General features: G+C 36.7%; 1 protein-coding gene across 6 annotated transcripts in view; it reads left to right on the top strand.

Annotated features, from left to right (window-relative positions):
• Positions 1–11,863, top strand: part of DPH6 (diphthamine biosynthesis 6) — a 230,753-nt gene extending 218,890 nt beyond the window's left edge. For 3 of the 6 annotated variants that reach the window (XR_007204465.1, XR_007204462.1, XR_007204463.1), the window contains 2 exons: positions 10,298–10,560; positions 11,787–11,863. Coding sequence is in view for 1 of the 6 variants with exons in the window: in XM_048308053.1 (XP_048164010.1) it covers positions 11,787–11,824 (38 nt within the window). In the remaining 5 variants the exon portion in view is untranslated. Of the gene's footprint in view, positions 1–577; positions 667–10,297; positions 10,561–11,786 lie in introns of those variants that run through there. The other 3 variants (XR_007204467.1, XR_007204466.1, XM_048308053.1) reach the window with 3 other exon arrangements.
• Positions 11,864–12,903: the final 1,040 nt, after the last annotated feature.

Raw genomic sequence — 12,903 nt, 5'->3', positions numbered from 1 at the left:
TCATGAATCAGGCCCATAGACTCTTTATTTCACATTTCCATCCTCCTTTCCCTGTAGAATTGCAATTTAAATGATCCTTAAACTTTTGAAGACAATTAAAGGTTAGCTTTGCATATCAGTGACCTACCAGCAATTTCCCCTGTAAAGCTCTGATATATGTACAGTGTTTGATCTACACCTGCCTGATTTCAAGAAGGTAGAAGTGTTTCCATGCTGCTCTGAACTGTAGGTAGGGTTAAAAAATAGACTCAGAAGACACCACTAAATAGCCACCACTTGCTGAAAGCTTCACACAGCTCAAGGACGCCATTGTGGATTGCCATGATTTTTGACTTAATTTCGGTTTTGAACAACACATAAATTATTAAAAGGGTTTGGACTGCCTTGCTAGAAAGATTTAAAGGATGTTCAGAAAATACTTTTGGTTGGTTATGTGTTCTTTTTCTTACATCAAGCCATAACAGTATTTTGTTAGAAATTGTATAGCCTTTATTTCCAAAAGCAGGAATTGAGACTTACAACTGTGGCAGTCTGTGCAGCCCCCCTCAACCCAAAACTTGTGACTTCTATATTGCAGGAGCCCCATCAGACATGACCTGTGTGGGTTCTTAGAGGAAATGAAGGCTGCCTGACAGCTTGGAATGACCATGTGTGACTTGATCAAAGGTGGAGTAAGTTGTACCAAACTGTGGGGACTCAGCACGTAACTAGATTTCGAGTGAATTGTGAAATATTTGAACAAGATTCTTTTCCTTCCCTTTCAGCCCTTTCCAATTTCCTCCCTCTGGAAAAGCACTTTAATATGTAGAATATAAATTAACAAATCTCAAAAAAAGCTGATACACATTTGAGAAAATATTGTTGCACAGCATGACTGGACAATTTTATTCCATTTGAGACAGATTCAAAAGATGAAAATTACTATAATATTGGAGGATGGAATAGCTCCAAACTCTTTCAGCTTTGTCTGGAACAAACACAGCTTAACTACTATTGTCTTACACAGTGACTAAATATAAATATTATAAAATATTTATAAATAATGAGAGCCAAATTGATCACATTGTGGAGTTTTACTGGAACATGTAATTCCTGTTATTAATCTGGCATTTATCAATTTTTTACTACTGATCACTTAAGACAGTCATCTGTCCATATAGGTTGTCTTATTAAAAAAAATAATAATGAGGCGATGGAAACAGCTTTGTGATTTATTCAAACTCTCTGAGACTGTTTCTGCCAGCATGTATGCTGATAAATATTAGGTTAACTGTTTCTCTGTTTGTTTAACATTCTCCTGAGGAGGGCTTGATGTGATTTAAGCAGTCTCACATATTTAAAGTACAGCATTAATATCTAGGTTGTGGTGAGGAAGACAAGGAAGGGTCACAGGTGGCATAGACACTATTCTCACAGTGGATAGCCTTTGTCTTCCTTCGTAAATGTTTGTTCCCATCACAAAATACTACTGATCTTGAAAATCTCGTTTTAGGAAAATATATTCTGGAAATTACATTCTGCATTGCAAGACTAACAGCCTAATGGGACTTTGTTTAGTTTAGTCTAATACTCTTTTCCACCTTTTTTTTTTGCCTAAGTTTGCATGCAGTTTGGTATACAGCAGCTTTTTCTTAAAAGAAAAAGAAAATTTTTACAACATCCTCAACACACACACAGAAGCACACATTCACACTTGCATCCTTTCAAGCTATTTTCTAGAATAGTCAGTAATACAGATGTGATGAATCAGACCTGAATTATGATTCCAGTTGCATCCCTGTTTTCCAGAGAGCATTTGGAATTGCTAAAGTAATTCAAAGTCTGAGATTGTTGCCTTATTGTCATGAATATTTGTTATGCCTTGTCTGCATTTGATGGGCATCTGATTAAAATGTAGAAAGCTGAATCCATATGACAGAAAGCCTCATTTTTCTCACTACAGACAGACTGAAAGTAAAGAGAAAGTACTAGAGAAAACCCACTAGATCAAGTAATCCCAGTAAGATTATGCAAAAGTGGTTGGGTTGTTGTTTTTTTTTTTAATCAACCATTATGGAAGAAACACTATCATTGAGCATCAACTATGGAAACCCCAGGCTGTTAGAACTTCATTAAATACTTGGTGAGAAGAGCTGATGGAGACTGCTCTGTGTCCAAGTTTTGATTCACCTGCAATTGCCAAAAAGACCATGCATCAAGCTTCAAGGGAAGTGCTCTCTACAGAAGGACTTAGAAAGTAGATTATCTAAAAGCTGTCAGCTTTCCTTTGGGTGAAATGATAAAGTTGACAACCAGATAGTTTTAGTTTTGGATGAGCTGGCTCTGAGGTTGCAGATGTTACAGAAAATGTAACCTATTCCCTTCTGAATTACCTTTCATTTAATGTAGTCCCTGGTGTGTATAAATGAGATTACTCCTAAGAGATATTAATTCCAAAAACTGGGTCTGCTGTTTATCCATAGATTCAAATAACTTTTGGTCTTTGAGCCCACAGGCTAACTAAAGCTTTCAAAAGGATGTCAGAGATTCAGCATTGCAAGGCTTTTATCACCAGACATATAGCTGCCCTTAGGGCAGTTTCCTGCAATTTCTAAAGTATCACCTGACTACAGAAAAAATCACCTGACTACAGAAGACAAGATGGTTTTTTTCAGATAATATCCTGAAAAAATTGACAACTTTTGGTCCTTTAATACCTTCAGTTTGGGATGCTAGTCACCATCAGCCTCTACTACCTGGATAACTACTGTCCAGTTGTCATTCTCTGGAGTTCAGAATGAAATATTAGGGCAAGTCCAAGTTTTGGCCTATTTTCAGAATCCCTAGAAGGGCCTTATTATTTCTCCTAAAATACTGATTCAATGACTGTTACACACACAAACTAAAGTCCTGATGTCTTTAAGTTAAAAGCCACACATCTAGAAAATTTTTATTATATAACTGAGGGATCTGCCAAAGAAAAACCAGAAAATTTCTGTAATGTTGCCACTGTCATGTTTTCATTAGACACAGTGAAACATTCCTAAAGTGCAAAAACTAAATCTGCTTTCATTGTAATATACTTAATTAGAATATTATATTAGGTCCAACTACACATTGCTTGTAAAGTCTCTTTGCCAAAAGTTCTTTTGAAGTAGAAAGGCAGAGATGACATAACAGAAATAATTGAGTACCTGATGATCCTGTTTACCAAAGCTCTCTGTTCCTCCAGTTTTCACTCTTCCTCACCTGAGCTGGGTGAAACCAACACTTGTCACTTGTAGATTTAACTGCTTTGGACATTTCTGAAAAGGGCATGTTATTGGGGGGTTTATGTCAGTCTTAATTAGCTGTGTTTTCTGCTTTCAGATTTGCTGGTAAGTCTAATCATACCACTGTCAAGATACTGTTCTATTTAACAGGTGCCAAAATGTATTAGGCTGACAACTACTATTGTCACTGAATCCTTTCTGTGTTTTGAAGTAGACAGAGATAATTACTTATTATTATTTCTCAGAACTTTCACGAAGTGGAAGTCCAGATATAAGAAGATGTATTTGGTCTGTGCTTTGCAACCTAGGTCTTACTGGCCAACATGCTGATTTCATACAGTCAGTAACACACTGGGATTCATGGTGACCAACCAGCTGCAGTGATGCAACCACATAAAATACTGGATCTCAGGAGACACAGAAAAAATTCAAGAGAGGAAAATTAGAAATGGATCCCCAAAGCCATTTCAGGGGTTGCAACCAGATCCAATGAACTATATTAAAAGTGGATCTAGTATGAAGGAATCCAAGGTCTGGACACTCTAAAATTTATCCTGCAATGGCTTAAGCAAGGTTCTCAGCTCCAACATAAACATTTGGGATAGCTTTTTCTCTGAGTCAGACGATGAAGAAAGTTTGCCAGTATGGAAACAAACCAGAAATGCCACACTGAGGGAGGAGAATTTATTTAGCTATTTTCTACCAACTCTGGCAAACAGACAACAAAAGAGCCCTTGATCTTCTTTGGGGATCTATGGTCATTTGCCATACCCCTCAATTATACCTTGGAGTTTTTTGTACTTGTCATACTTAAGGAAAAAAGAATCAGCTGAAGAATGCATATTTAGATGGCATTAAATTATTCAATTGGATGCTAACACTTGACAGGATCTCTACAGTTTTAACTACTGAAATAGTAGTTTTCATCTTCTGTCCTTTCTGCATAAGCCACTTCTGAAAATAAGCAAACCACACCTTGTTGTTTGTTCTTGCTGCTCTGTCATCAGCTTCAGCTGGTGGCCTTTGTTTCTTGCATGGGAAGAGATAATAAGCAATAGATACCCTCCAGCTTCATTGCTGCTCCTTCTGGAATGCATGATGATTTATACTGACAATACTGTGCCATACAGAGATTTCAATACCACAGCCATTACTACAGTACCCACACTTCTGTCTGCAGTGCATTAAGCAACATATTCCAATATCTATATATAAGCTTCATCAGTGATGTAGAGCTGGACTGCCTTGTTCGTAGCCTGCTGGTTAGGTGAAATTTGTGAAGGCAATTCAGTTACTGATGTACATCCTTCTCATTGCTCACCCTTTTAAATAAGGATCTAAACGTGGACAGGTTGTCCTGGCAACCTGCTCAAAGGATCAAACAATTCCTCTCCCAGGTACAAACATATGAGGTGATAAGAGATGCTGTGCTGGTCATACATTGAATATATCTGCTGGTGACCATATTCTTTACTTCCTTTTGCAGTCAGCATCTGTAGTTTCTTCAGACAATTTATAACACATGCTTTCAATATAGGGCAGGGGGCTGTAGGAGTTTTTATGAGTGGGATCAGAGTGCAGTTATTAATTATTTTTGTAGTATTATAAACATACAGAGTTCTGTCTGTTCTTCCTGGGATAGCTAACAATGCAATTTAGACACAATGTAGCACAATGAAATGAATGAAAGGAACAATACATGGGGCAGTTAGAAGAGGGTAAGGACAGAGGTTATAGCATTATAGCTACATGGTTAGGCAGCAAAAGCTAGCATGTAAATTTCCCAAGGTAAATGTATGAGACTAGAAATAAAAAAAAAAATAGAATTAAATGAAATAAATAAAATAAATCTATGTCTTTTATATCATGGAATTTAGTAATAATGATAACAGAGGTCTCTGTAGTACACCAAATGAGGTTACCCTTGCTATTAGAATGTCCAATTCAGAAGGAATAAAAGTTAACAACTGATCAAATCAAATTAAAATATAGAATCCCCAGCATACCCTTTCATCATATTTTAATGGCATGTAAAAAGCACGTACTTAGATAACCAAGTGAATCTGAGCAAATCTTTATGCACAGATGTCATGGACAAGGACTTACCTCAGCTTTTTACAATATTCTTTTGAAGAGTTGCAAATCTAAAACTAAATTCAAATGTATAATTACTTAGGGATTCTATATCCAGAGAGCAGACTCGGATCATTTGTGAGAGCAAAACCAGTCCAGCATAAAAGAAATCTTTGAACTGTACATCCCATTTAAGGGTACACATAAGCATGTATATGAAGAACAATATCCAGCTGAAAAGTCAAATAAAAAGGGGCAGTAAAGCTAACCTTTTCTTGAAGCAATGCCTGAGGGAATCTAAGGGAATTGGCTTTGTGGAATTATGTGGAAGGTGGATTCAAAGTATACTATTATCACTCTAAAATATTCCTCTCTCGTGGAATTAAATTTTGTGAATTCATCTTTATTTCTCTGCAGAAAGAAAAACTATGTAAGTTACTCTCCTCTCCTAGCTTCAAAATCCTGGTGGTTGTTTCTGTCCTCGTTAGGGTGTCTCTGAGTTTTGCTATTAACCTCTAAAGGAGTAAGACTTGCTTGTAATACTGCTTCAGGGGCCTCTGAAATTCAGTTGCTAATCCACTTTTATATGTAAATTACATAAATCATTGATTTATATGAAACTGAGGGGAAGGAGAGGCTTGTGTTTTGCTAGGTAGAGAATCAAGACCTATGTAATAGTCAGCTGTAAGAGTTATAAAATTAAAAGAATACAAACCCCTTCAGAATATCAAGAGTATCCAGTTCATCATCATTCTGCAAACTGGTACCTTTACAGGTTTTGGTCTTTTTCTTTTCCATCCCCACTGTTCTTAATAATTCAGTACCGTCTTTCTTTAATCATATTATTAAAGGCAATAGACTGATGATTCATTTTGCTTTCTTTGCTCTCTCAGTGATGTCCATTAATGAAGATTTACTTTTCAGCACCATTGACTCAGTTATCTAAATTATTTATTTGGTTGAGCAGTTCAGTGTATCAAACTTTTTTTCTCAGGGTAGCAACTACTTATAGCTCAGATTAGAGTTTCATATTGATTTTCTCCTGGAAAATGTGTATGAAATGGATTGTGCTTTAAAATGCCAGAAGTGGTAAAAGCACGGCTAAAGAAGGTATAGCTAAAAAGATAACAATAATTCCTCTTGCTGCAGCAGTTTTTACATTTGTTCTTCTTTACATCTTGTATGAGTAAAAGACTTTTGAAAATTGTCATGGTGCTGAAATTCCCATAAAGAAGCTCATTTTCTGCTGGTTAGGGTATTGGCCTAAGGTATCAAAGTCAGATACACATTTTCTGCCTTTTGCACTCAGCACAGAGTATTGGTCCCCGGCCACTCTAAATCAGAAAAATCCCCAGATTTTCATCTCTTCCTCACCCAAAGCCTGTACACTAAATCATCACCTCCAGAAGACTTCGTGTAAATGTTCAGATAATGAATACATATTAAGACTATTTATTTCACAGAAAATTTTTGAGATGCTTCACTTGTGTCAATGATGCCCATTACCTTGTTTGTCCTGACTCTAAGGAAACCTAGGTTGCTTGTTGGATATGTTGGTATTGCTCAACTTCATTTTCTCCCAGTTTTTCCCTCTCCTAAGACCATCAAATTCATAATGCCTCCTTCAGCTGCTTTCACAACTGATCCTACCATCCTTCCCTACTCCTATCACGTAATAAAAATATTTTTAAAGAATCAGTTGCTTTCAGTCTTTCATGTAATCCAGTAAGCAGAAGTATTTGTTTCTACACAAATTCCTGAAAAAAAAATAGTCTGATAAATTATCTCCATTGTGCTTCATATGACATTGCAAAAAGCTATTTTCTTTGTTATGACCACATTCATAGACTTCTGCATAATGTTCATATCACTGATTCTAACTCTTCACAGATGAATATTGGCAAACCTGTCAGTCCCAAAAAAAGAAAAAAAAACATTTCTGTGAAATAATGTTACTTTGGAGGAACAATATTTTCTTCATCTAAATACAATAGTTTGGGATGATGGAAAAAGCTTTTTCCTTTCAAAGTCCATGATCATCTGGTGGTTTAGATTCCTAGGAATATCTGTACAGTTCTGATAAATTATGTAGGATCTGTGTAAAGCAGTTATCAGAGACAAGGGTGGAAGCTTGATTGAGTACAAAAGAATACAAATTAGTAGAAACTATAAAAGAAAAACGGAAGGCAAAATTTACAATAACATGTGATTAATATTTGGCAGATGGAAAGGAACTTTATTTTCTATTTAGTTTGTTATGGAAATGATACAGAAAAAGCTCTGGATGCAGAAGTATTGGAAAATCCTTGACTTGAGACCTAGTACAACCACCTCTAGCTATGTCTGCAGAATGTGACTTTGGGAGAATTGACAGAGGCCATTGTATTTTCTCCAGATAGCAGGGATGTTTGTTCCTAGGCATGGTGTGACACCAGGCACCATGGTGTTTCAGCACTGCACAAGTAACACCAAATTTTATTTTGAAGCATTTTTTTGATCAAGAAAATATTTGATCTCTCAATTTTTCAGAAATCAAACAGAAGCACAGAGGAAGACTGAAAGTCATATTTTTCTCTGTAGTAAGTAGACCATGAAACTATTTATATGTGGGAGGTGAATGATATTTCCCATCAGGGAAACCCCAGGGTAACCCCACCCTTATAAGCAATTACATATGGTAGCAAGACCATCCTTTAAATGACTAATTTGTAATGAAAAAAAAAATATTAGCAAACAGACTGAGAAATGTCACTCAGATCCTTAACGTGTATCTTATTAAAAACTAGATTGGCAATGCTAAGTTTTCAGCGTATCCCATTATTGGTCCTTAATTCCAATAACATAGAGCAGATTCCCTCCTCATTACTGTTGGGTTTTATTGTACAATAGAGGTAACAAATACATTCTTTTCCGTTTGACAGCACAGAAAACCGTACTTATTCTCAAACCCAGTCCAGACCATAAAACCCCAATCTTTCGTATCCTGAAACCTTCAGCACCATTCTGTACTGAAAAAATTGAGGCAGAAAGTGTTTTGAAAATGTTTGACTAATGAATTTAAGTAGCTTTTATTAAATATTTTCTGAACTTAAATGCCTACAGAATACTTGGAAAAAGAGTGTCATTTTTGAAATATCAATTCCATAACTTCTCAATTAGTGAAAGCACTCTAGATAAAATTCCAGGCACTTCTTAGAGTGGATTCCTTCCCAGCCACCTCTTCACAGCACAACAAGCTCCTCTCTACAAAAACTTTTGCCTGAGATGAAAGACTAGACATGATGCTGCTTTTCTGGACTCTTAAATGTTTCAGCAGAAAAAGCAAAGTATATGAAAAAAGTAACAAAATCTGAGGTAGGAAACACCTTGCAGACATTTACCAGTATTCTGAGTGCAGCCTCATGCCCCTGCTCCAAGGGATTTCTCTGTCTGTTCTCAAGTCACCGCAGACACGGTGCAGCTGCATAATCGTGGTTTAGATTGTTGAGAAAAGAGTTGCATGAGAAAGAACTGTAAGAAGGGGGATGGTTGAACCCTCCCTGCTCAGAAGCTGGTTTCAATTCTCTGCTCTTTCGCTTGACCCCTGCCAAGGGTCCCTGCCCATTCCTGGCCATGTACCCCCATGATCCAGACTTGATCCTGACTCACTGACTTGTTTTCATAGCTTGGAATTGCACTTGTCTAACCACCACAGATTTGTCAGGCAACCCCTGGACTGTTGGCTGACCCTCACTTGGTCATCACCAAACTTGCTGTCCTCTGCTTCGAGTATTATGGGACTGGACCTTTGTTAGTGCAATCACAGCCCTGCACCTGCCTTTGGTCACCCTTGGCTCCTGGCGCCCTTTTCTTTAGAGAGTAGAGAGCATCCTGTTCTTGCTGCTCTCAGTATTTTCAAATGCCATTAGAAATCATAACACACACCCTCAAAAAAATGAGAGAAAAAAATAGAAGACAAATACAGCAATGGATAAAAATCCTTTGCAGGTCACCTTAGGCATTGCTTTTTTGGCAGAAACCAATTTGAGTATTTATAGCCAAGTTAAAACCCATTGAAAGCACAGGTCAAAATGGAAACACTGACCCTTGCCTACTGCAGGGCTAGTGATCATCACCCCTGTCTAAGTACTTGTAAGCTGCTTGCAATAAAAAAACCTCTTAGTTTCAGCCCTCCAAGTGTCAGCCCTCTGTACTGGTTAATATTATCGAGGGAATCCTTGCCTGACAGAAAGTAATTTAGGATCCATTAAATATGATTACTTGGCCTTGAAAATGATGGATATTGAACAGAATTATAGGATCGCTTTACAAAAGAAAGGTCTCTTTTACATCCTTTCTTGTGGGGCATTAAATAAAGTCTGAGAAAACTCCTAAGGGATTTCTGGCATTTATGGGTTACATTTATGAAAAGAAGGATTGATATTCATATTAAAAACCCTAAAACTTTAACAGGGTGATGTGGTAAGCACATGGACAGCTGAGACATGTCTAAAAAGTGAGTGACATGTTCACCAACTGTTTTCATTGCTTCAGTTATACTAGAGATATGAAAAGTGCCTTTAATTTCAGACTAATCTTTCATGAACTCTATTGGAATATTAATCCCAAGCGGTTTCCTAAGTTCCCCATACTTAGCACTATATCTCTGTTTTTAACGGAAGTATTTATGCCAGAGGTTTTCAAAATTCTTAGGTCACTGTTTTCATCAATGTCCTTTACTAGCCATATGTTGAAAGGGAATTTGTATAGAGTTGTATAGAGGCTTGATATGTTTATGCTGCTTTAACCTAACTGAAATCTATTCCTAAGAACATATTTTAGGTACATGTGAGGTTTAACCTCTTCATTTCTAAATCCTCTGCCTACAGTTCAAAAATGCAATGAAAATATATGGTTTGATCTTCCTCATAAGTAAAATTTTAAACTTTTAAAATAAAAGTTTTTAATTTTTATTTTTATTTTTCCATGAGAAGGTGGATTGGCTGACTACCCTATGAAGAAATTAGGAAATATGGTCCCCAAAATTAGACAAAAAAAGGTTTCTGGATGGCTCCCCCTGAAAATAAATTCTTCTCAAGAATCAAGGAGAAAAGAGGAAGAAAATAAAAAGAAGATAATAAGGAATAATTTGGTCTTCTGCTGTGATCTTCCTCATCTCATTGTTTCCCCATAAGAAGCTGCCCTAGAAACCACAGCATCCTGAAACCCCAATCCTCACTCTGATTATTCTCTACAGATAAGGGTTCACTTTACAAACAGAAATTTCAGACACTTTACACCTGAATCTTCCTCATTAACCATAAGGCAGCAAATTCATCATTAAGTCAAAAAGCACATTCATCATCTACTTCATAAACACAACCATAGTTTGGGCACAGCACAAGGCATGGCCCACTGACAAATCTTGGCTTGTGTGCTTTCTGTTTTGAGATTAGGAGGAGGTTTAATATATCTTTGATGTAAGCTTCAAGCCAGTATTGTCAATGAATTCCCTGACAAACTGATTTTTGATTGTAGTGTATATGTTGAGTGTATATTCAGACATTGCAAGACTGTGGATGTGTACTTTGAACCATTCACATACTCTGGCATTTAAATTTTAGTTATTTTTTAAAGTATTAGTATATCCTCTCAGTGACATTAAATCACCCCTCTGGTTTCTAAACCTGACTGTATGCAGTGCACACTGGAAGAAAGTCCAACCCCTTCCAGAGGCAGCCTTTCTGCTACTTTTTATTATGTGGGATCGCTTGTACCTGTGTAAACATGGCACAATATTTTATGGGACTGCAGTGCTTTAATTTATACTGACAACAGCTGCTACATGCGTAGAGCTGGGGAGATCTCGGGAAATCGCTGCTTCAACAGCAAAGTAGGTTAACTCTGAGCTGTTTTCTTTTAACTAGTGAAACAGCAACACTCAGCAGCTTCATGCCTCAGGCACACATCACATACAGACACATGGGTTTAAATTCCAGTTTTGCCAGCTGCAGAGCAGAGCAGTGAAGTGGGATTTTCCACATCCCCTATGAATGCCTTAGCTATTTGTTTGTTCAGGAAGAGGGACAGACTCACGTTCCAGTTTCAATCAGGAAAAACACATGCTTGAAATGAGATAACTTCAGCAAAAAGGGTTGCATTAAAACTGACAGATGGCTCAAAAATAATAGTTTTAGTGAATGAGTATTTTCTAATAAAAAGGTGGTTTCATCCAGCAGTTCTTGACCAGTTCCACTAATGTAAGCTTTGCACAAATTTTGGTGGCTTTATAATATGTAAGAAAATGTAATTAAATTTATACAAAAACATTTCCTGATGGTAGCATTATAGTTTCACAATCCTCAGCATGCAAATGAATGCAGTACTTAACCTCCTCTCCCTTTTTGAAAGGAATTTATGATTGCATATCTGGGAATATTTAAAAACATACGCAGTTTCTTTTTGTTTATTTTTTCTTTTCAGTACATAAGTGGAACCCTGCTGGAGATAATGCTACCTGAAAAGTTCTATCAGCCAAGTATAGAAGGAGATGCAGAGGAGAAAAAAGGTATGTGATTGTAAAGAAAGGAGCACTAGTCAGCCTTTGATCATGATACTAAAAATCTTTATTAACTATATTCCAATGTATAGAAGTGCACATAAAAATATTTTTTTAATTATGCAAATCTAATTATTCCTTAGACAGCAATCTTAGGTAGCCAGACTAAGTCAGAAACACATTTTTATGGTGGCAACATAAATCCTGCCAAAACAGGAGCTCATAATGGAAGTGCTAAAACAACCTTAGCACTTCAAGTGCAAAGAGTATAATCAAATTTAAAAACTATTTTATCTCATCCATTAAGTGTATTGTCACAAGCTGGCTGTTCAACAGGAAAATAGATGATGACAGCATACAAGCAAAATAAATCAGGATCAATTGATGCTGTTTGTCATATGTATTTTGTAAGTTTTAAGAATAAAATACATTACACAGTTTTCAGTGTTGCCTTTTTTTATAAATGCTGCTGATTGATGCTGAAGTAACCCAGCAAGTTGTGTTGCAGTATACATTTTCTTGTACATCTTTCTCCTCTCAGTACAAGAAGTGAAGATAATGAGAAGTTGTAATACCCAGACTGGAGAGAACAACATTTCATTCTGTGGGAGAGTTTAGAAATGTGTCCTTTACTTTACTTGAGTGCATCCAAACAGTGTCCTAAGCGTTTTAGTTTCAGGCTCTTCCAGGGTTACATATACCTTTGAAATCTGCCAGGTTTTTTCTGAGGGTTAAATGTTTTGCAACACCAGCTCTCACCCTGCTGTGCCCATACATATGCACCTAAACATCTTTCCTTTGCATTTCTGTGATTATCCTGCACTACAGCTTTTTAAAAACAGTGCTGAACACCATGGTCATACATCACGATGCTCTGCTGTTACCACATGTATTTCTGGATTTATGATGTCATGCACTGTTGGAACCCTATCAGAAAATGATAACATTTCAGACCAGGAGTGAAACCAAATAGATTCTATAACTTCTCTTGTTTCATTCTATCATTTTTCTTTCATTGTTTTTCTTTCTCCTAAGCAGTGC

The sequence above is a fragment of the Corvus hawaiiensis genome, chromosome 6, assembly GCF_020740725.1.
Source record: "Corvus hawaiiensis isolate bCorHaw1 chromosome 6, bCorHaw1.pri.cur, whole genome shotgun sequence".
NCBI lineage: Eukaryota > Metazoa > Chordata > Aves > Passeriformes > Corvidae > Corvus > Corvus hawaiiensis.
Note: the sequence above shows the minus strand (reverse complement) of the source record. Positions and strands in the feature narration are given on the sequence as shown.